At 41.6% G+C, this 24556-nt stretch overlaps 1 protein-coding gene across 1 annotated transcript; it reads right to left on the bottom strand.

Moving 5' to 3' along the window:
- Positions 1-1489: 1489 nt before the first annotated feature.
- sf3b3 (splicing factor 3b, subunit 3) lies at positions 1490-23481 on the bottom strand. Its single transcript, XM_070907060.1, has 26 exons — positions 23350-23481; positions 22695-22850; positions 22342-22512; positions 21980-22152; positions 21501-21642; positions 20974-21086; positions 20538-20675; positions 20331-20434; positions 19977-20142; positions 19761-19856; positions 18722-18794; positions 17399-17550; positions 16964-17119; positions 16493-16648; positions 14915-15058; positions 14298-14420; positions 13897-14051; positions 13615-13789; positions 12407-12612; positions 10310-10466; positions 7423-7548; positions 6494-6706; positions 6283-6381; positions 2963-3106; positions 2751-2855; positions 1490-2593 (listed from the first exon to the last, which is right to left on the bottom strand). Exons 1-26 carry the CDS (start codon positions 23417-23419, stop codon positions 2453-2455), a joined length of 3654 nt encoding a protein of 1217 aa, XP_070763161.1. The 5' UTR covers positions 23420-23481; the 3' UTR covers positions 1490-2452.
- Positions 23482-24556: the final 1075 nt, after the last annotated feature.

Raw genomic sequence — 24556 nt, 5'->3', positions numbered from 1 at the left:
GCTGTTACTGTTTCTGTACTGAGTCCAGCTGTAGAGGGAAGAAAACATATACCGACATGCCAACAGCACTTTTTAATGAACCATCTGAAGGAAAAAACATCCACAATCATGCATGCCAGGAAGGCACAGCAGTGTGTTTATCGTGCACCTACTCTCATCAGGAAACAAGACACATGAATTCAGGTGAAGATTATCATCACTTCCATCAGTGCAGAGGAGGGGAGACTTCAGAACCCAGATGTTACTACCGCTGAATGAGAAGATAAGGATGTCATTGAGGTATGCGAGATAATAAACGCCAGAGTTCAGCTAACTAAGCTTCAGTTCCTTCTGACCAACAGCAGAAGTACTCCAAACTTTTATCCAACATGCAATATGAATACATATATTTTTTAATATATCAATTTTAATTCTATTTGATGTATTGATTATTTGATTTATGTATTTATACATATACATAACCCCCAGTTACCTTTGGACAGAGCCAGGCTAGCTAAGCTAAGCTAACTAACTGCTGGACGTAGCTTCATATGTATCGTACAAATGCAAGAGTGGCATCAGTCTTACAGTACGCCTATAACTCTCAGCAAGAAAGCAAACAGGCACATTTCCCAAAATGTTGAAGTGTTCCTTTAATTAAAAACGCCAAGGTGGAAAGTTGTTACTGTACGGCAGGAAGTTCAGTATTCTTAGTTGTTCTACCTTTAGAGGTTCTGAGGGGAGGGTTCCTGTCAATTGCAGTACTTTTGGAAACCCACGATCTGTAACCTACGACACGACTAATGTTCCTTACAACTACTGTGTTTAATGAGATCATTAACGTGCTAAAACCAACGCTTATTTTTTTTTACAGCTAGTTTCATATTAACTCAAATGGACACATCACGACTGGACCTGACTGGCTAACCTCACTGAGGCAGCTGAAGTGTTTCCCATCAGTTGGTGTGGTCAGCTATGACAATTTAACTTTAATTGAAAAACACCATAGACATTGTTCCTGCCCTGAGCCACGACACTTAATATTGGACCTCTAATGTGTTAATGATCTGAGACAAATGCAGTCATGAATCCTTTGGCTGAGTGATGGTTCTCCACACACACAGTGGCAGGAAATGACACACAAACATGGTTTTATAAAGCACAAAAAAAACAACAACTTTATTTACAAAAACAGACCACTGCCCCCATCCCACAAACCCCTAAATTCAGTGACTACTGAGGAATGCTATGTCTGTGCCTGTGGCTGAGGTTGGGAATTTACAGGACTGAGAAGAACACCACCCAGTGCAAACCTTCAGTATTCTTCCACCCACTTATTTAGTCTGAGTTCAGCCGTCGTCTTAATGCCACAGTATGACAACACTTCTTGAGCCGTGGCCTGGGGCTTAGACTGGGTTAGAGGTCCGGCTTCTGTTTGGTTCCCCCGTTCGAGTAAGCAATATGCTTTAATGAGCCTGGGGCCAACAGGTTATCGAACAGACAGGTAGGGCAAAGGGCTAAGAAAGATTTAATCTTGGACTGTGGTATATGCATCACAACAGGTAATTCTAATCGATACACATTAAAATAATCACCATACATACACGTTTCATTTTGCTGAGATCAAAGATGGAGGACACACACTGAAAAACACCTTCTAAATAACAGATACTAAAAATCCTCTCAGCTTTAAGGGGTCTTCTGTCCAGGCAACACGACATCCACCTCTACACAGTGTCCATAACTAGACTCTTCTGCTTGACATGAGATAAAAAGCCTTTCAATTAAATGTGTTTCAACTTTCTCACAGACGATGATCTGGGTTCGGTATGTTTGAGGGTGCAGATGACGATGCGATCGCTCTTCGCATAATCGGCTTTGTGTGAATTCTGTTTACACAGCTGTGTGTGTGTGTGAGAATGTTGTTCACACAGCTGTACGTGTGACTGGAGATCATTGTGGCAACACAATCTATCTCTTTAAAAGAGCTACTGGCCGAGGCTTCCTGTCATGTTTCCATCTAACAGTGCGTTTGTGACGCAGCATTTGGGCAGGTTGTGCTGACTACAGCACAGTGGAGGTGTGAAAAAACGTACAGAAAATTCTCAGTAATTGAGTCAGTAAGTATGTACGTGGGGGGAGATGATGGGAATACTGTTCACACAGCTGTGTGGGTGAATGTTCACGCACTTTCAGTTTTGAATGCAGGTATTTGTGTTGACAAAGGAAGAGGCGCATGTGAGTTGGATCGTAATTGAGCAACGTACAGAAATTATCCGAATAGCATGTGGCGTCTTGTGGTGCGTTTACATGTAATAAGGTGTGTGTCTGCCCACAGCCAACCACAGAACAATCCACAAGTGTCCGTCAATCGGTGTCCTGAAAGGGGTTTACTGCAGCACAGCAGGATTTGCGTGTGTAATGATCCTAATGAGTGCGTCTCTGTCCTCCCCTGCTGTATGAACGTGGACGATTAGAAGGCGTAGCGAGTGCGAATGTCCTCCAGTTTCTTAGAGACCTCCGGTGGCGTTCTGTCCAGCTCTTCTGCCACACTTTTCTGCTTGTGAGGGTCCATACTGTTAAACTGCTCACACAGATCTCCATCAATCACATTCTGGAGAGAAAAACAGAGAAGACACAAAATGACTCAGGACATATTGGTTTCTAACAGTCCATGATGCTGACATGCTCATCTGAAGGAGATGAACAGATGAGATGACGTGAGATCTTTACAAAAAAAACATGTAAAAACAATACCAACAGACACCAACCTTGACTGGGAAGTAGTAGGATCTAAAGCTGAGGTGGTCTCTGCCGCACAGTGGAGGGAACTCAGAACGCATGTGCATCTCTAAATGCTGGAAGAAGTCATGGTCCTGGACAAACAGACGGAAACGTGATTAAAAGGCAATTAAAAGTACAATGGGACTTAACGGGTTGAGAAAACACATTTTGATGGTGTGTGTGGATGTTTGTGTTATACCTCATGTGACGTGAATGGGACCAGGATGCCGATGCCTCCAGACAGAGTGGTGTAGACCAGGGACTCTGAACCTCCAGGGATCAGAGTGGTTTTCTGGAGAGATAACACCGTCTCTCCTACGTGGTAGTTCACTACCACCTCAGCCTGGAGGGACAACGGAGGGAGAGAGAAAGACATGTCTTTGTCTGGTAGGAGTCACCTCTGCCCGCCGTAAAAACGTATTTTCTCTCTTCCAAATTGTGCATATAAACCCATTGATACACCTAGACTGTGATGTGATATCATATAGTGCTACTGAGCAGACAACACACATTGTGAGTGAGGCAACACCAGGACCAGACCTGTAACCTTACTGGATGAGCGCTGGGTCTGCTCGTGAATTTAAACTGTGGCATGTGAGCCATGCATGATACATGTTACTCGTGCTCCTGACACGACGTCGAGTCCAGACACATGAACGGACTGCAGACAGGGCCAATAAAAAAGGTATTGGCCCACACCCATAGCATGTTTTATTTTCTACCACACTGAATGACAGGGGATGCACACTGAACAACAGAAGAACATATTTAAATGCTTTTAAAATTAGGCCACAGAATGATATTTCAATGACTACGACGGACTACAGCTGGTAACGTCCATCTGTCCACAGTCATTCTAATGGAAGATTACAAGGGGCTCAGTGAAAACATGAGAAATCAGATCATATAACAACACTTCAGATATGCAATTGAAGCCATTTCAGGTCCCAAGACCATCCGTCCTGACATCTGCACCTACATATAAAGTACATGAACAGTGGCCTCTGTGCCAGGGTCAGCAAGAAGACACACACAGTCATCTTCTGCTTAGAGGAAATTGGTCCGGATCGTCAGGTCTAATCCAATAACCATCAGAAAAACTGCTTTGCCAATAATTAGAGGTAATAATTGGGATGTACCTCGGATACAAAGACAGCATTGGGGAGCAATAAAACCTTAGTATTATTCTGAGAAGACTGCATACAGGACATACATGACACATGACGCCATGAGACCAGAAAAGCACTGGCTGAGTTAAAATAAACTCTGTGCCCCAGACACAACTGAGCCAGACGTGCACTGAACACAGCTTCTGTCTGATGGTAAACAGGTCTGGATGAGACCGACAACACTGAGCCCTTCTCAAGATTCAATATAGACCCCAGAGCACTGAAATAAGACAACACAGGCTGTGTTTGATTGCTCTGACTGGATAAAAAAAAACATATACAAGCCATCACTGATGTCTCCTTTCCCCAGGGGAGACACATACTGTTTATCAAAAGGTTTCAGGGTCAACCCTGTAGGCTTCGTCTTTCCATGCAGAACTCACAAACTCTTGATGACCCAGGATGTGACTATGAATGTCTGAATGAATCTGGTGCCAATCCATCTGAGCCCCCCCCACCCCCCACCCCCTTTATTGGACACAAAGAAACCTCTGCAGTGGTGTGTTGCCTGACTGAAGCTACGTTAGTGGCATCTGAGATTATATCTCATTTTATCTCTGGTCACAAACCGCGGCCTTTAGAATACTGGGGCACATCGTTGCCGCTGTGGGGGATTCCACACAGTGGAAATGTCACAGACTGACAAGATGTTTTTGTTTCTAAAGTGTTCAGTAGGAGGGGGGGGGGAGGACGTCAGCACAGGCTAACGTAGCCCTGGGGAGGGGAAGGACTCCCAAAAAGCTGGTCAAACACAGGCAAACGGCAGGCATGTGACCAGAAGAGCACCAAAAATAATCATTTAGAAAAAATGACAACAAGCTGTGTCTGCAGGGGAGAAGGTGAGGAATACCTGCTGTCTCGCCTGACTGTGCAAGTGTCATACTTTGTCTCAGTGCTAGCAGAAGTGGCATTTTTCAGAATATAGGCTTATTGAAAAAACAACATTGTGGCGAAAACAAAATAGAAAAAGGCGGTGATGGATGTAAATAAACTAAAAGATTCACTCGTTTTCAGAAAATCTGCAATCAACTTATTAGAGAAGCCAAATTGGTGAATGTGTTTGGGACAGAAAAATTCACCTCATTCAGAGAATTACTGTATAATAAATAATAAAAACTGCAGAAATAATTTTAAACAAATGCTGCCACAGCATCCACCATCCCCGTGAATGTGTATATCTGTGTGGTTTATGTCAACGTTTCACCTCAACTGTCCAACTTTTTATTTGATTGCTACATTCGTATGTGAAAGTGTGAATTTTGTCATCATTTTTTGAATCATGTCAAATGAAACTTAAGCAAATAAAAATGAGAGAGGCGATTGAAAACAACATGACCGAAATCATCCTCACACAGATATGACATTTGAGGTTAGGACAGTCAATCCTTTCATTTGGCTCAACAGACAGCTGTGTCTCCCTGACCTTGATCTTTTGAGATACATTAATCAAATCAAAGTGGAATGCAACTAATTTAATGTAAGACAGCATTTAGCTAAGCTGTGTATGGTTAATTAAGTTCATCCAGCCAGATGTGAACACACACACACACACACCATTTTAGATCCACACCCACATCTAAAAACAGCCACAGCATTTCCAAAATCTCAATCAATGTGCACAGAGGCAGAGCTGACAAACACTGTGTCACAAAGACAACTGGGACCAACTCATACTGGCTAAATTGGAGGGACTTTCCCAGTCTATCTGCTACCTAAACAGTTTTTGACCAGAATTTAAATATGGGATGTTATACTGTGTGTGTTTCTCAAATATATGTGTGTGTGTGTGTGTGTGTGTGTGTGTGTGTGTATACACACACTTGCATTTGTGAGTAGGTTAACCTTGTGGTTGCTGGTGTTATGCAGTTTGTGTATGTGCATGTGTGTTGTGTATGTGCATGTGTGTTGTGTCTGTGTGTGTGTGTGTGTGTGTTGTGAGTCCTGCACAGGACTGACATTTCGGCCGAAGCAGAAGCCGGACTGAATCAGTCAAACTTGCCGGACCTGGGCTCAGCAGAAATCACGTTTCTGCCTGAAACCCATCTCAAAGTTTTTACATTAAAACTCACTTTTGCTCTCTCTACATTCTTGTAGCTCTTGGTTTTACATGTAATAGCTAACGAATACACTGGACACACAAAAGTTCAGCTGTGCAATAAAGACACTGGTGGCCTAGTCTTCATGTCTTACTGGCTTTCCCATCATGATTAAGAGTTGTGTGCGTTTGTTTCTATTTTAGGCCCTAACCCTCAGCACAACCTGGACGTTAAGGCTGACTTGTTCTGTCATGTTTATGTCAAGCTGAAGATCTCTACATTACAACAACTGCTGCTGCTGCTGCTGGCATTACCTTCTGTGATGCTCCGTTAAGGAGGCCTCTGTCCCATAAAGCTTTGTTCCCCGTGGGGTCCTCATCCACATCGTCGCTGGTGTTGGGGGGAAGACGCACCTGAGAAAATCAAATAGAAAATGAAGACAAAGAGGCAGATGTGCCTCTTCTGATGCTGTATATGTCTCTGCCTTTCTATAAGTCCGATATGTACACGCCCAACCATACTTACAATGCTGATGTTCCCAAACTTGTCAGCAGAGGCCATGGTGTCGTAGTCGAGCAGACAGGCCGTGGTCACCCAGCGGGGGTGGGTGTCATCAGCGAAGATGATGAGCTGGTTCTCGTTACGTCGGTAACGAACCCAGAACAGGCTCTCCTGGACATCAGTCACGATCACACGCTGGCCGATGGTGTGGATGCCAGTCACCAGGTTGGGAACGTGCTAAAGAGGAGAACAATAAAGTACATTCAAAATACACGACATGTGTATGTATTACTGCACACGCTGCTTGATGTGCAGCACTGAGAACTGAACTTAATGTTCTTTGTTCCCGTTAGTTATTCATTAAAACTGATTCAGTTACAGACTTTGTATTTTTGGAAGGATGTAACCAATAGCGGAACCAAACAGGTAAGCTGTAACTGTTGCAGCTGGTGTACAGCGCCCAACAGTTCCTTTCTAGGTACTATGTGCAGTTTTCACTGTAAATAAAAGCTGTCCTGTGTGTATCCGTCAGACCTCAAACATGGTGAATGCATTTCCTACCTCATTAAACATTTGCAAAGCCTATTTTTTTCTCAAATAGGCTATTAAACAGGCTATAAAACCAGCAATGTTAACATCGCGCTGCAGCCTTCTTTATTAAAAGCACATTTTTCACCACCGGCTGTTAATTTGCATTACCACACTCTGCAATTGTCTCCTGTGTAAACACAGTTTTGCCAAGACACAAATGATGTAGGAACTCGTCACTTTATCAGTGTTAGTGTGGACAGAGCTGAATGTAGCCGTAATACCAACTACAATACTTGAAATGAAGTAGATAAAAGTTTAAATCAATACCCTACCAAACAGCACATCTACAGTTCTGCTATTTAAAATTGCATAAAAAATGCATTAGCTGCATACATGTGCGTGTATCTGTGCTCTTGCCTTACCTTGTTTTCACACTTGCGAAGCAGCTTCTTTTTGCCCAGGTCGTAGATCCTCAGCAGTTTCCCAACTCCCACCAATACTCGTCCCTGGAATGGAGCAATGGCCAAAGGCACGTCCTCTACCGGGGTCTGCCAAACAAAACACGAACATTTAAGTTGACATGCAGCATTTTCGTCCGGACAGAAATACCTTATATTTCTTAAGAATATATATTTTGAAGAAGGGTCCAATGTCTCACATAACACAGCTTTAGACATAAGGCCCAGATCCCCCTGAGGTCACAACTGTGATTCAAGAGGGTAAAGAATAGCCAGGGCTCTTTGTAGTAGTTGTACATGTAGTACATGTTTGTTCCTCTGTCCACTCTTTTGCATTATACGTGGGTAATGTTGGAGTTTTTGTAATGTGAATAACAGATAAACTGCAGCAGTCTTTATAAAATATCATGTACCTGCCAGCATAGCAGCACTGTGTCCCGTACAAGATAATATAGTCACTTCAGAAAACCTTGCGATGGAAATCTGATGCTGATGAACTGTCACTGGAAAATTGAACTAAAAACCATTACCGTGAATTTTGTTTTTTGTTCCGAGACATAAAAGGTCAGGAATTACTAAATCTGTTTATTTACATCTTATGACTACCAAAAAGGCATTACCTCTTACAAACACTAATAGTTTTCAAACAATATCACAGCGGTCTTTGACTATCACAAGTCAAAATTTGTGAGTGTCTTGTGATGTCACAGTATATTTTACCTTTTCTTGTTCAATAGGGATGACAGGTCTGTTTCTATGGTCTTTAAACAGGCCTGTCACTGCTTTGATTCATGTTTATGGTTAATTATCCTGCTGGAACATAAATCCTGTCACACAACTTTCAGCTAGAAAGAAAGGTGACTTCTTCTGTCACTGTGTAGCTGATCCCTTTGTAGCGTGATGATGACTAATTCTACATCTTTCATTGAGACAGTATGAACTGTCATGACAACAGGATCTGTTAGGAGTCAAAGATGAACTTTCCCCAAACACCCTGTCGTCACACGACTTCTGTCATAAAACGGATCTCCAACTGGACGCTAATGGAAGTTTCACACAGACTCAGTACATCAATCACACAAGAACAAAGAAACTGACTTTGCAATGCAAAATCTAATGTACACTAATTGATATGTGATGTTTAATTCCCCCTTTAGGAAGGATGTGAAGCTTTGGGACAACGTGCTGATTTTGATGCTGTTACAATAGAAGTTGAACAAACTAACTGAACTAAGAACTGGTTACACATATCAACTGATCCAGATAAGATAAAGATGGGATGTGTGCTCTCCTTAGTGGCAGTTTGACTCTGGGATCATTTTTCAGTCCTCATGAGATCAATTTAGTCACCAAACTGCTTTAACAGGTTTTTTTTAACATCTCAACTCAAGCCTATTTGATACAATTTAACAACAACAAATAAGGAAACTGTCATTTGGCAGAATATTCACAATGTTATTAGAAACAATTGTGTTGATGTTTCAATTAAATATATGCCATGTTAACAATTGCCGTAAAGCTTACCAGTCAAATCAGGGCTTTCTTACAACCGAATGGGACAATCACACTGCATTATCATACTCTACATCAGTGCTATCAATCCTGCATGTTCAAATTCAATTCAAGTTATTCAAACTTGGTTGTTCTGGGAATGAATATAAAATACTGATTACCACTTAATTAAGGTTTTGATAAGGTTTACAGTTTAAGCTGGAGCATCAGTCAGTGCAGGCACGGTGAGACCAAAAGCAGACAGAAAAAGAAACAAGACACAACATTAGCAATGTTGACTGCAGCATGCACACGAAAGTCTGTGTGCTCATGACAGTGTTTGTGGTCATATATCGGTCTGTACCGTGCGTACATATGTGTACCACAGTACATCAACTAGGGTATGCATAATCTATCTGGGTATGCAGACAGACTCATCTAAAATATCTGATCTGGTTAAGTGGTTGGGAAATTCCTCTAATGTGAAAACAAGTGGCTGACACCACTGTGCAATACAACACTCATGACTCACTTCCCTTGTTAATCCGCATCAGGTAACAGACACATGTGGCCTGATTCACCCTGAAAGCCTCCACCCTGCTTCAGTTTCTAGGGAATTGCCCAGGCAGCGCTGCATGTCACCAGGGGCAGTAGCATCCGTGCTTGGTGTCATTAAAACTTTACTGGAGGCTGTCCTGCCTGGTGCACTTTGTAGAGCCCAATCCTCAACTTAGCATTCATTTCAAACCGTGACCTGCTAACATGCATTTCAACAATAGAGCAGTTTTCCCAAACAATTAACACCCTCTGCCCCAAACTACATGGTCATGTGATACGATCCCATTTCCCCCAAAGAAAAATGTATATATATGTGTCTGACATCAGTATGACATTGGCCACATGTCATTTTATACTACCTTGCACTGTTCCTTTTTTGCTAAGTCAGGCTTTAATCACTCATACTGCAGATCTACAGGTTGTGGACCTGCAGTTCCAGTACAACCTGCGCCACCTATTGGCAAGATAAGTAATAGCGGCAGTGGTGGTTTAGATCTGCACAATGTGTAAACAAGCCGATGTCGCCACCTACAGGCTAAAAACAAATGAACAGCAGTTACAATTCTTTGGCACTTTCGCCATCTGCAGTAAGTAAATGTTAGTTTCCTCTTTCCTGTTGGTTGCAACGTAGTCACAAAGTAACTCACACACTCTTTCATGTACAGCAGACAAGTTCTATGAAATGCTTTACATGTCAAAATAAATATCGAAGGAAAAACAGGATAAAAATGCAGCAAAAAAAAAAATTTGTTTTCATGTCAGCAATCTAAATTTAATATCATTTACATTCAGTTAAACCCACCTTGTGCACAAACTCCAGCTTCTCCCCTCCACTGGTGAGCCGATAGGTGTAGATAAAGCCGCCGCTCACTGATCTGGGGTTGAGAATCATGTCTCTGGCAACACCCACCAGAACATACCAATCATCTCCTGTGTTGGGGAAACGGCACACTGCAACACTGAAAAATATCAAACACAGGAAAAGGGAAAGAAAGGAGGTGTGAGATGCGGGCTCGTGTGCCATTTTTTGTCAAAGAATTCAACAAGATGGAGAATTAATAATAACTGATGAAATATGTCCTACACAGAAATGAAACTACGGCGACATTATCTGAGAACATCAGTACCACTCAACATCAGGCACTGAAGGCGGCTACAGGGTAAGCAAATCTATATACTACCATGATATCTATGCAAGTTGCCTGCTTACTAACATACCTAGACCACAGAGACCGAGATACTTCTTGCAAAAAGGAAGGATCTGATGAAATACTTACACTTACATTTTGCTAATAAGTGGAGCATGCACATCAATATTGCAGGAGAACTACTTACTCTTAACTGTCCTGATTTCAAAATATTCTATAAGTAATAATGAAAGTGAACGTGTCAAAAATGTTTAGGCCAAAGTGCTTTAAACACAACAAGACGGACAGTTGGGTCAGTAAGGAGTAATTCAATCCAATGGTTTGCTATCTAACTATTAATACAAATGAAACAAAAACGCTGCAATTTAATAATTTGCTATTTCTGTTGTAACTATGTTTCCTGTGCTTGCTCTCATTGCAGAGAGGAAGATGATAACCCAACTCTATTAAACAACTTCTCTTTCTTAAAAATAAGGACAAAACCCATTCTCTCTTCTGAATTATGTAATCAATCGCTGGATAACAGACATTTTAAAGGATCCTCTGTTCTGTTTTGGCAGCCCATAAATTCCACTCTGGTTAGGAAACACCCTGGCTAGAATGAATGAGAGGCTGGGAGTTTTGGAGGCTGTAAATCAATGTGAAAGGCATAAACAGGAAACAGTCCAGGGTCAGACTCTGTGTGTGGGTGTAAATGAAGTAATGCTGTCCATTCAAAGCCATGACACAAGGTCATGTGAAACCCATGTGTTTCACACTGTGACCAGTCCCTACTCAACCTTCCACTCTCTTCCTTCTTGTTTGTAAATCACTCCGTAACTCTTAAAGCTTCACTACAACCATCTGTAAACAAACACGCCCTCTCATTAAACAGACGGCTGAACGCTGGCTCAGGGCCATAGTTTTATGTTCTGCTACAGACATCGCAGAATCTCACATCACCTACACAAGGGATTCAGGATTTTATCGATACTCTTATCAGTTATTTTTCCATTACTGAGAAAGAAAAATAATACATTTAGAACAGGATTAACATTTATTTATGATTTTTACTAAACAAAATATTGTTTCTAGAGCAGCAACACCAATGTTTACAACAGCAAAGTATCAATAATAACTCCCTGGAAATAAATGTCAATTCTAAACACAAATAGACAACAAAACACAGAATGAAGTTTAAGATGAATGCAGAACATAGAACTCAGTCATCCTCCCTCTGCTTTTGTGGACTCTAATGTAAGGCCTATAGAGGGAGGAGGGGCTGCAATCTCAACCAGTAAGTATACAAGATTTCTCCAAATTTTAAGATGTGTGGCTAAACAGTTTCGTTTTAGCTTGTTTGCAACAATTATCTCTTAGCCTAACAAGTGCACTGAGTAAAACTGGCATTGGATGGAAGACTGGGGGCAAAGCAGTTGAAATATTGCTTTCCTGCAAATGTATACTTGTTGAACAAGTGTCGAGATAAAGAACTTTAATTAGCTTTTTACTCACAAAAGGTTCTTAATGAACAATACAGAACATAGTTGTCGTTAACTCCAGGAAAGTGTATCTAGCTAAAGCAACTCCGGGTTCTTACCAGGTATGGAACCGATTCCAACTCAGAAACAGGTTTCAGGGGGGCTCTACACATACGGCATTGAGCCTTGTTTCTGGTTTGATTCACACCCTTTCCTGTCTGTTCATCCTTTCCTCATCTGAATGCAATCATCTACGTTTCCACTTGGATGAAGGCATGACAACCTGCTCACCTGAATGCAGCTTCGTTCTGTTCCAGCTGCACCTGGTCCAGTGTTGAACCCTGTATGGGGTTGACGAGACGCACCAGTGAAGCCCACTGTCCTGCTCCAGCTTTAGGTGCACCAAATATGGCTTCTGAGAGATTCTCATTGAGGAAGGCAGCAGCCATCTCAGCAGCCAATTCTCTTTCATCCTCGCCAGCAGCTTCCACCATCTCCTGCAGAGGCAACAGCAGCAAAGAACCAAGCAGGTCAGCTGAAGGGATACCGCAGCCTTTTGACCAACGGGAGCCATCTTTTCCACATTACCAGGTGACGGACACCTTCAATGGGACATACTGAACCAAAGCCCATTGACACCATTTTATTTGGAAGAGCATGGCAGCGATATGTTTTGGTGTCCTTTGATTATTGCACTCTTCCCTGCCGATATGTATACTCGAGCTGAAACAATTAGTTGATCGACAGCAAAATGATTCAGCAACTTTGATAATTAAAAAATGTAAACAGCACTGTACACTTTTAATTTCCTGTAGCCTTGCTAAATTAACCTGATCCAGCAGATCATTTAGGTGAAACTACTGTAGGAACCAAAAAGACTCAACAAAACAGATCAAAAGACATAGGTCAGTGTCTCTTCCCTGCTTCTGTTGATTTATGCTAATACCACAATGAACAGCGTTGGGAAAAAAAACTGAAAAACTGGCCCTAATCTGAACACAATCGACGGAAACACTACAATCAGGCTTCGGCTTAAAAAAAAAAAAAAGCTGGTCTTGATGCTCAGCCTGGGTGGTCTCTGAACTCTGAATGCTCTGGCTTATAGCATGCATCAGAGCTCCTGCCATTACACCACACCAGAGACTAAGTTATTCCTCATTATGCGTTTGTATAGTCTGCCTCTGTTAATGGTGTTTTCCGGCACAAGGTCAGTATAGTCCTACACAGGCAGGACCGAGCCTGCCCCAGACTCAAAAGGACTCAAAGGAGGCCGATAGTGGACCACTGTCCCAGGAGACACAGTAAAGGCACAGCTAAGTGTCTGTTACAAATGAGCATGTCTAAACTATAACCTGGAAATAAATATCCTATCTAAAAGATCTAACCAACAGATCATCTCGCTGCTCTGATAAACGTAATACTGTCAGGGACCAGGAGCAGATTTTAGCTTTTCCAGTAGGATCATTACATCATCATATAATTGATGTAGCACTTCATACCTCAGCCATCTGTTGCTTTCTCTGAGCTTTGGTTGCCTCAGTGTAGGCGTTGTGGTCAGTCTCGATCACAATGAGGTTGTTGGTCTCCGGGTGGATTACAAATTTCCTGGGAGTGTACTGCAGAGGAAAGGCCACCTGGTTGAAGACTGCTCCTAATTTCTCCAAAGCCAAGATTCTGCCAGAAAAAGTTTATTTTTATTTACTCTGTGATACAGACGTTTTGTGCACAAACACAAATACAAATAAATAAGGCTGCCTAACAGATGCAATGTGTATCCATACCTCAGTGTGTTGGTGGAAATGGCCACTATGCCTTCAGGGCATTGCTCGGAGGCAAAGCCAGAAGCGTACTCCAGAGTCTCATATGACAGGGGGGTCAGGTGGAAGCGAGACTGGTACGAGTAGCTGAGCCAGGAGCGACTGGACATTGCCAGCACCTGTCGGTGAGAAGAGACAATTTCTGATTCATCTCATGATAATGTGGTCTTTAAAATGACAAATTCCCCCCAGGTTCTTAGAGCTTAAAACTTTGTTAAGATTTCTTACTGAGACCGACAAAAGAGCTTTAATTTCATATGTGTATGAGCGTAAACAAATATATCCTCTTGTAATTAAATTGGAGTTATATTAGCATTTTAGCATCATTTTGCACGTATTGGTTATATTCAAATGTTAGCACATACAGCTTCCTGTCCTTGCATCCTGACTCTGAAGAGTTTGACAGGTCGTGACCCCAGGTAGCGTGTTCTGGTATCCGACAGGTCACCTGTCACTGGGTCGAGCACAGTCCTCAGCAGCACACCGTTCTGAGAAAGGGGATCAAACACACACACACACAGATTACTAAATGACATGATCTAAAATCTATATCCGGTTAAATTGTCACATTAGCCCTCAAGAATGCTAAATGTAAACAGACAATTTTTACGTGCATTAATGTCAGTGAATGACATTAATTAAAAAACTCTAGACCTCTGCTCTGGGTTGTTCTGGTTAAATATCATAGGTTGTTGCAAATATTTTTAGAATATTTACTTTTAATATTGAGCCGTAATATTCTACCTGGATGAACTACAAGACAGATGTGCTTCTGCACTGATGTGACCATGCATGCTTGTGTTAAATGTGTCTTTACTGTTGATTCATGAAGTAAGCAAAACACGCGTTATTCAGAGTTTTCCTCTTGTCTGAGCCAATGCTAAGTATATGTTATCATGGATATTACATTTGTGTGCTTTTACAGGGGTGTGATTTAAAGGCAAAATTTCTGGAATCAAGTTGGGTGAATGAGAAAGAATACCTGAAGCCCTATGTTGAGGTAAAGGAAGCCGATGGTTCCCTTTTCTCCAAGTTCATCCTGTTTTTCAACCCCTCCCATCTCGACAATACACAGACTCTCTGGCTGGGCTGGGAGGGCCTGCATACTCAACGGCTGTAGGCAGTCCTGAACGTGACAAAGATTCAGAGGGTTAAGACCACTTCAACACACAGAACAGTCTTACTCAAGTGCATATGCATAAATACGTAGATAAAAGATGTGCTCTTTCTCGAAACATTTAGTGGCATGCATCAGTATTTCTCACCATCACAATTAACAGGTATCTAACTTTTCTAACTGCCTCCAGGACCTCTCTCAAGAACAGTTTGATACCCACACAGGAACTCTGTTCCTCCTGTCATATCATATTGGGTCTGACTCATTTTAAAAGAACTCATTCTGATGGATCCAAGGTGGATGTGACTGCCAGCCACGGTTTGCAGCCAAATTGTATCATATATTTTGAAAATAAATATATATTTTATCATTCAATTCATTCTGTAATTTTACACTGACAAATACATCCATTTTTTTTCTCCCCATCTTCAGAATATTTATCAGCCTTAAACACAAAGTACTACTTTACCTCAGAAAGGTAAATGAACAATACCAGGAAGATGTGAACTTATAAAAGCCAGACTCCACTCTATTAGTATCCTGGTTGGGCTGTGGACGTCAATAAAATGTGTGGTTGCTCAGTTTCAGAGTGTAATGACTTTGTTCCTTCTGGTCCTGGTCAGCAACCGGACCGCAGAGATCTGAATCAGCTGTAGCTGATTTATAACATTTGTGGGTAGACCAGATAAGAGAGCATTACAGTAGTCCAGCCAGTAGTCCATTAGTCTCTCTGTGTCACGAGAGAGAGAGAGAAATGCCCCCACTCAAAATATTTTTGAGGTGATAAAAAGCAGATTTGGTGACGAACCCCACATGAGCCTTAAAGTTCCGGTCTGCATCAAAGACAACACCGAGGTTTCTTGTCTGTTGGCTCGGGGTAAGTCCCAGAGAATTGAATTTACCGAGCAGTTTCTCTCTCTGAGCTGTAGAACCTATGACTAAAAATTCAGTTTTATGGTTGAGCTGTAAAAATGTTTTGCGACATCCAGACATTTATATCTAAAACACATTTAAAAAAGGGAATCAATTGGTCCTGTGTCACCAGCATAACTACGGAAAGAGATGCTGTCTCCTGATGACATTGCTAACAGACCAATGTGATCCCTCAGTCTTTTTTTTTTTTACATTTGGCACGGATATTACTTGTTACTAAACTGAGAAGAAAACAAACAAGGATATTCATGACAATCATTGAAACAAACGAATAAAACAAATAAATGTGGTTTCAAACCAGATACTGATGTGTTATGGCATTTATTTAGATGCTAAACTATTTGGATGCAGGATAAAAATGATTTACCGCTTACCACCATCTTGTAAATCTACAACAGTACTTCACTCAACTGACAGTAACTAAATTTTTTCCCCAACACTGTGGATTGGGTTATTGGGTGTTGGTGTCTGTGCTGAAGGGTCTATTTCAAGTCATGTTTCTGTTCATACCGAAGGGTCCAGGGAGATGATTCGGACAGTGTTGTCAACCAGTCCCACGGCCAGGAATCGCGAGCGTTGCTCACCAGGTGGAACATTAGCCAGGCTCATACAAACCACGTCTGCAGACATCTCCTTCCGCTCTGTGTACTCATTCAGCTGGCCGGACTACAGAGAGGAAGAGGAAGGGGACAAAGAGAGAAACAGTATTACTAGACACATTTTCATCTCAGCTCACTTTCCTTTGTTTATTACGGTACCTGAGATTGACACAATTTTAGTCTTCAATATTAGTTTTAGTCACATTTCAGTTTGTCACTTTCTCTGCAGTAAATACAAATAAAACGCCTGAGGTTGTAGTTTAGCAAGTAGTGAGTGTTTCATGTCTGTCACTCAATGTTGTCAATAACATTCTGTTGATTGGTGTCAAAAAAAGCTGTTTTGATTAGTTTAGTGTATGCACATGCACACAAACTTTCTTACCGGGTCCATCTCAAAGTAGACCAGCTCCCCTCCAGTGAGTGCGATAACAACCTGTCGCTGGTTCACAGCGCAGCGGACGATGGTTTTTTTGCCAGGAGTCTTCCACTCATTCACACGCTTGTCTGCTCGGATGTGGCGGATACCGTCAGGGTACACCTTTATGGAGAAGCAGGGAGGGAAAGAAGAAGAAATAAGATATGAAGAAAGTAAGTTGATATTACTTTGTGTTTACCATTTTCTTATTCCAACATAATATCCTGTATACTTTACTGAACTGTTACAGATACAACAACGTAAGCAGCATCACACTCAAACATTTAAAATAAGATGGTCAAGACTGTTTGTATGCAACTGTTTTACTTTGTGCAAGCTGGAGGTAGTTGTCCAGTATCATCACAGGTAGAAATGAAGATGTTAAAGGTACATTGCACCCACCTGCACCAGTGCGTCTTCACCGAGCAGTGAGCAGGAGAGAGTAGGCGTTGTTCCCAGAAACCCAGAATCTGTCACTTCCTCTACAGTCTCCCCGATGGACAGAACCAGAGTAGCGTTCACGAAAGACACAATGATGTAGGCATCAAACTCATCTAATTAAAAGAGGAATAGAGACAAAAAAGGAGTGCTGATTAGAAAACAATGCTGAATGGGTTGTGCTGAGGCTGCAAGGACAGACACATGGGACAGAAACAGCAACACAGCAGGGCGATGTGCCAGATAATTAACATTGGCCACTAAAAGCATAATTCACATTAATGAAGACTTGACACCTATTTTGGGTGACATTTATGTTCTAAAGTCTTGTAATGGGTTTCCCACGGGCAGATGGGGTCTTACAAATATGACCTTGCACATGTTTAAATCTATTCTCTTATCTAATGAATATATGCCTTATGAAGGCTCAGCGGGTCATGGTTGGGGTTTCACCGTTGCCTTATTTTAACCCACAAAAAAAAAAAAAAAAACACCACCAAGGTCCATGGCTGAAACAATACACTCAATACACTGTGGATGAAATTGCAAGAAAAAAACAAACAAAAAGGTTTTCCCACCGCAGGAGAATGAAGCAACACTGTTTAAATACAAGGCTTGGTACGATGTGTGATTTCACAGTTTAAAAAGTTGATATGACTAAATCAGTTTGTAAATCGGTTTGTATAAGTATAGTCTCCTGGTACCACAACCGACATGTGGGCACATCTTACCATCATGCCGAAAACGCACACAAGCGTTGAACATCTGTTTACACATATTCAGGCTCTTCACCTCCATGTAACAAATGCAGGACTAAAACACAAGAGATATAAATGCAAAATGCTCTTCAAGCAGGGACTATAATGGCCTATTTGCTCATTCCCTGATTTTGTAAAGGATTTTTGTTCTTTTAATGGAAACAGACCAAACAATTTCATAAAGGAGAGACCGATTATCTTCTTAAGAAGGCACAATCTGTAATCCAAATGTAAACATAAAGGTTGACCCATCAACCAAATTAAAAACACATTACAGCAAGTTCTTATCAATCCCACTGATCACAGACTAAACAACTAAATCTAACTTATTAATGTTTTACTGCTGTTGAATATTTTGTAGACGCAGCACTTCAAAGGATCTCAACAGTGAAATCCATTCATTCTGACAGCCTTCAGGTGAACTCTCAAAGTAAATCGTTGCCAATCCTCCCTAAATCCCAGTCTCTACTGGAATCTGTCTTCAACTGACTGTAAGCTGACAATGAAAACTTGGTTTATAGGAGGTTACCTTCCACATGTCTGCGTACTGTCCACACAGCGTTGGGATTACCGGGCAGCTCAGACACAGCCATCTCTGATACCTGATAGACGGGGAGGGAAGGAAGTAGAGAAAGAATAAAAGACAATAAGGGAGGCAAAGAGGATTTAATGTTTATCAAATATCACATTTTATCATCAAACAGTAAGGGCTTGATCCAAGGATGTTTCTGCTTCATGCAAACTACAACAATATGGATAATATATATGGATTATATATATCATATTATTTCATCTAGTTTGTCTCAAAACCCAGCTGACTGTACATGTGAGATACAGACTTTAAAGCTTTGGCTAGCCACTGCGCGTGCAAAGCTTGAGTGAAACGTAAACTGTCACGGCCTGCTTAGACAGCGGGCTTGATTAAAACAAGTGCATATGTTCCGTCAGATGCGCGTGCACCAGATGACTGAAAAACGTGGCTGAAACGCTTTCGGTGTAGACAAGCTGTTACATAATGCTCCAGAAATGTTGTGCGGCGAGAGATTCTAAGATTTTCAATCCAATTAATCTCCCCAGATGTCCAATGACTCACTTTGCTGGCCTACATTCACATCCCATGAGAATCAATTTAGAGCTGAGCTGACTGCAGATTATCATGCATGTGTGTGTACATAGGAACATTTGATAGTGTTGTCTTGAGTATCAAGATAATCTGACTGAAGCCTTTTTGTTGCGATAGGCTCACAACATTTATATTGTGAGTGCATGTATTGAGCACAGAACACTTTTACTGGAGAAACACACCTTCTCTGAAAGCCCAGTTGCAGGACTTGTGTTTACACAGACGGGATCTGAACTTCTCAGACTAAACATATCAACAGATACAGAACTGTTGCCTACCAACCAGCACACGACCAGTGATCACACATTTGGTATTTTTATTTGTGCTGAAATCAGAGGGATTTATAGACTCTTCAGCTTATTCTCAGAGAAGAGACATGAAAAAACTCATCACTTTTCAGCCAGCAGTGTGTGTGCATGTTATGTTGTTAAGCGTGTGTGTGTACCTCGAGTCCATGTCTAAGGACCCTCAGAGTGGACCGGGGTCCTCGTCCACAGGCGACATACAACTGTGGTGTATCTTCATTGGCCAAATCAGCAATCTGTCAAAAACAGGAAGAGAAGAAGACAATGAGCCGGCAAGGAAATGCACTGTTTTTAGACCAATGCAGCTCCCAGGTATTTGTATATGGGTACAAGTGCAAGCACAAGCACACACTGACCTGACAGGACATGATGGGCGATAAGTTCTCCTGTTCGTCCACCAGCACTAGGTTCTTGAGGGGACGAGGCTGGAAGAAGAAGGTGTCTCCCTCTTCCAGCGGCATTGCAGAGGAGAACTCAGGCTCCTCATCATCATCACCCAAGTGGGCGATCTGGTAAAGGTAACTAAAGGAAACAAAAAGGAAGAAGAACATGAATACAAGAGGTTTGAGAGGGAAAAAAAAAGAGCAACAGAAATAAAGCAAAAGATAAATACACAGGCCCAGAAAGAGGCACAAAAAGGATGCAAGTTGTATTACATCAATGGTAATATAAATTAACTTGAAGAGGGAAGAAGAAGAATTTATGCTTACTGGTTTCCAAACTCTGAAGACACAAACAAGAAGCCAGTCTTCAGGACACACATGGCTGTTGCCACAGGGATCGTGTCAAAGTATTTCAGCCTGATTTCTGTGACCTGAGAAACAACACAGACCACTTTTAAACATACATATTTGCACCTACTGAAAACCGATTTGGCTAAACAATTTCACTGAAAAACTGATTTCATCTTTGCTCACCATTTCTTCATCTGTTTCCAGGGTAACCTTAAAGATGTCTCCCTGTTCAGTCTGGGCCAGGAAGAAGAACATGGACTTGGTCTTGTGGGTGGCTGAGCAGACAAATATCATGCCACGCTCTGGGTCATCCAGGTCATTCTGTAGGACGGGCCAGACGAAGAAGAGAGAGCAGAATTAAATAAACGTGCAAACAGAGTCAAGAAGTGACCAGACACACATAAAAAAAAAAAAAGAGTGGGTGGAATGACTTGAATTGTAGCACAGCTTCCAAATAAACAGAAAAAAAAACATCCTTCCATTTGAAGTCACAGCACTGGATTACAACATTTTGATACCCTGCTCGTAGGAAGCTGTAGTACAAGACACTCAGAAAGCATATGTGTGTTATAAGCATAAATCTTTATGGTTTTTCATGCATGATGTATTTCTGACTCACCCTGCGTCGCGGGATGGGACAGCGAATATCAGGCTGGTCTCCAAAATTCTTGTAAGTGATGTAGTTTTCGGAGCAGATCAGAACTCCACTGGGTCCATCTGAACCACCAGGAACTAGACAGAGAGCAGCAGTTAGTGGGATCTGTTTCTTTTTCAGATGAAAATGATGACAGTGAAAACAGCTGGCATCCAAAAGCAGGATGAGCTCGGTTTTAAAATCCAAGGTTCCCCTTTACCACTTTAACTGGCTCTTTGCTGAGTGTTACTGTGTTGGTAGACTCGTGCTGAGATCAGAGTGGTTAAATCTTTCTCCAGTGTTAGTCAGAGAAGAGACATGACAAACTCATCACATCTACAACACCTTGATGTGGGTAACAATAATCTTACAATTATACCCGTATATGGTTCTTCTGAAAACAAATCCAATCCTTACGGGGTGCATGCCACTTTTCAGTCCTGATAACTACTGGAGCAACTATTGTTCCATCCCTGGTGTGTGCAACCACATGTACAATGCCAAATGCTCACCGGTGATGAGGAAATTTCCATGCTCTTCCAAAGCCTCGCTGTACTTGCGGACCACGTGATTCAAGCCGAGGTCCAGTTCGTAAAAGGTGAGCGTCTGTTGTGTGTTGGCGGCAGCTTCTCCTGTCGGGTCATTGTCAGCTTCCTGGTGAGAGCAATTACCAACATACAGGATCAGAGGTTTTCAAAATGAGTCCATTGTTAGGGGACACACAGCATAGCGTAAGACACGATGGAAGCAGCGACAACTTAAATTAAATAACAAAAAGGTAAAAAAAAAAAAGATGCTTATGGCATCAAGATGTCCAAAAGTATTTGTTACCGATGGTGCTTGAAAATGTAACTTATGTGCTGAGATCAGAGATGTTAAATCTTTCTCCAGTGACAGTCAGAGAAGAGACATGACAAACTCATCACATCTACAACACCAGCCAGTGTGAGTCATCTTAAAAGGGCATAACCTTGAGTTTTCATGACATTACCTCATAGTCCATTTCGAGGCAGGCAAACATGGGATTTTCAAAGCCGACGTCCACTCCCACTACATGGTAGACCAATGTGTTTGCTTTATGGGCTTCCAGTGGAGAGGAGATGGTCAGTCTTGCAGCTGCATCTCTGTTCAGAATGTAAACCAGCTTCTGTTTCTCTATCGCTCCTGGACAAGGGAAGGACAAAAGACATCCAAAATGTTTAATTTCATTTAACTTATGGTGATGTAGTTGTTATATATACCCTATATCTTACTGTGTTCAGGAGATATACTAACTTCAAGTAAGCGGATACTGACATTTATGTTTTTGTTTGAGTCATACAAACATTTTAACCCTTTGGCATTACTACGTACCTATCATAACAGCTCTGCCTTTTGGGTCAACAGCCAGGAACTGTCCGGGGACGATGCGACGGCAGCCGCTCTTCCCAAACGTTTCCTGGTGGATCTTCTCAAACATGTTTTTTGATGGATGATATTCCAGGATGACAATGCGACCGCTGTCACTTCCAACAACAATGTAATCTGTAAAAACACATGAACATGTAGAAATACAAAAACAAAAAAGCAATACATGGAGTGAGAGAGCGATGCTTTTCTGCCTTGCACATACATCAATCTATATCATCAATAATCTGAGGGGAAAATACATTTTTGAATGGTGTCTTTAACCATAAAATCAATGGAATGCACCCTCGGCTACGTACCTTTGGTTCCTCCAGTGAGTCTGAAGGCCATCAGGGACCTAACGATGCCAAACACCTCCACTGTGAGCAGAGTGTGCACTTTTCCTGTGTTGGCATCTGGCCGCAATAATTCCAAGATCTTTCCCCTGGAAACGACAATCTCCTGCATCTTGGTTCCTACCAAGAAACAAAACATCTCTTTTCAGCACTCAGCATGTGTCTGGTATCAACTGAAAATAAACGCTGTATAGCTTTTCTCTCAGACAGGCGTGCATCATTACTATGTAATTGTATTATTTCATTTAATAATACAATTAGCATGTCATCATTTTAGACCCACAAGAAAGCAATACTGTATATTTGTTTTGGTATTACATTCAGAAGTATTCCACTGATTGCGGAGAGAGAAAAGCTATAACATGAAAACTCATAATCCTCACTTAAAATGTAAAGGCATGTTATCTGATGAATTGACTCAACATACAAACACAAAAACAAATATTAGGAAAGGACGCCCTGCTCTAACACCTGACTTACAGCCATCCACCAAATCACTCATAACCCCTACTCTAGCGGTTGATGGAGAAAACATTTGACACAAAGAGGTGGGAAAATGGTAAGACAGACTATTGATAACTCAACCAAAACAGGAAAAGAGGGCAGGCAACATTCTCACCTGAGAAGTTTCCATGGATGGCATGAGTGATGCCCGTGGCACGCTGTAGGGTGATGTTGTACAGAAACATGGCTCCCTTTCTGTGCCTTCCCCACAAGGTTCTTCAGGGGCTGCAAACGGAGCACTTAGCCCAGCTCAAACCTGTAGATAAATAATGAAAACAAAGAAACAGGTTTATACATGAACAGTGATATTTCTTTAACTGCTGTGAACAGTTTCTTTACCACCACAAGTCTTTTAAATGCGTCCGTGCTGCTGGCAGTTTAAGAGGGACATTCAAACTGAACTGAGCAGCACTGATGAGGAAGTAGCAATGTTGTAAAATTAGCTACCTTGCAAAAACTAATAAACTCCTCGACATATAGCCATTACGAGTTAGTAGAGGATTACAATGCTTTCTGGAAACACAGACTGAACTTGTGGTGTTACTGTTTACACGCCAATGACCGACGAGCATTGCTATCGTTAGCTTAGCAAATAGAAGACGAACTTTATGCTAGATAAGTCTGAATACCATTAGTTTCTTTTGTTTGCTAAATCAGCTCATTTGTTGCAAAGCCAATGCAGCACAACATTACCTATCTTTAGCCTTGACTATTTTAGTTTGTAAGAACTGTGCATACAATTAGCCTGTACAACTCATTCATTTACTTGTATTCAACGGATTGAGAGACCATTCATAGAAAGCGCCACTTTTGCCTGGCGCTACCCCCTCTTTCCTTGCTATATTACTTCAGACCGCGCACACTTTCCATGCATACAATATCCATTTGATCGCGGACAAGCTGTAGATTAGTAGAATAAAATATTTACCGGCGTGTTAGATAAGATGATTCTGATTTCAGATGGATAAAGTTTCATTAACACAAACAATTTCCCTACAACTCCGGGTAGCCAACGATGCGCCGCCGTTTGTGGGTCCTTCGTCAGCAAAAACCGCCGTCATGCGAGGTGGCCCACACAGTGCCTGACAGAAATCTGAGACATGCTGTAGTAGCGTCAAATCTCCAGCAGATGTCGACAAAGACCTCAAGACCAATACAGAGAAACACGCGGACAGGGTGGAGGCTTACTGCATTTTTTGTTTGGATATTGTTTGTCTTTAATTTTATACACTCAATCCATTGGCAATGTAGTGAGCTATTCTAATGACTTATGATGTGTGGAATTATTTCACATTCATTAAGACAATCCTTATTTACCATTT

This window comes from Enoplosus armatus, chromosome 6 (genome assembly GCF_043641665.1).
Source record: "Enoplosus armatus isolate fEnoArm2 chromosome 6, fEnoArm2.hap1, whole genome shotgun sequence".
NCBI classification, from domain to species: domain Eukaryota; kingdom Metazoa; phylum Chordata; class Actinopteri; order Centrarchiformes; family Enoplosidae; genus Enoplosus; species Enoplosus armatus.
Note: the sequence above shows the minus strand (reverse complement) of the source record. Positions and strands in the feature narration are given on the sequence as shown.

Excerpts from the sequence above, each read along its gene's own strand:
- sf3b3 (XM_070907060.1), bottom strand. The coding sequence starts at position 23,419 with ATGTTTCTGTACAACATCACCCTACAGCGTGCCACGGGCATCACTCAT. Across the intron at positions 22,851-23,349 it reads CATCCATGGAAACTTCTCAG|GAACCAAGATGCAGGAGATT; the intron begins GTGAGAATGTTG and ends GTTTCTTGGTAG. Across the intron at positions 2,856-2,962 it reads TCCCATTCACGTCACATGAG|GACCATGACTTCTTCCAGCA; the intron begins GTATAACACAAA and ends CTGTTTGTCCAG.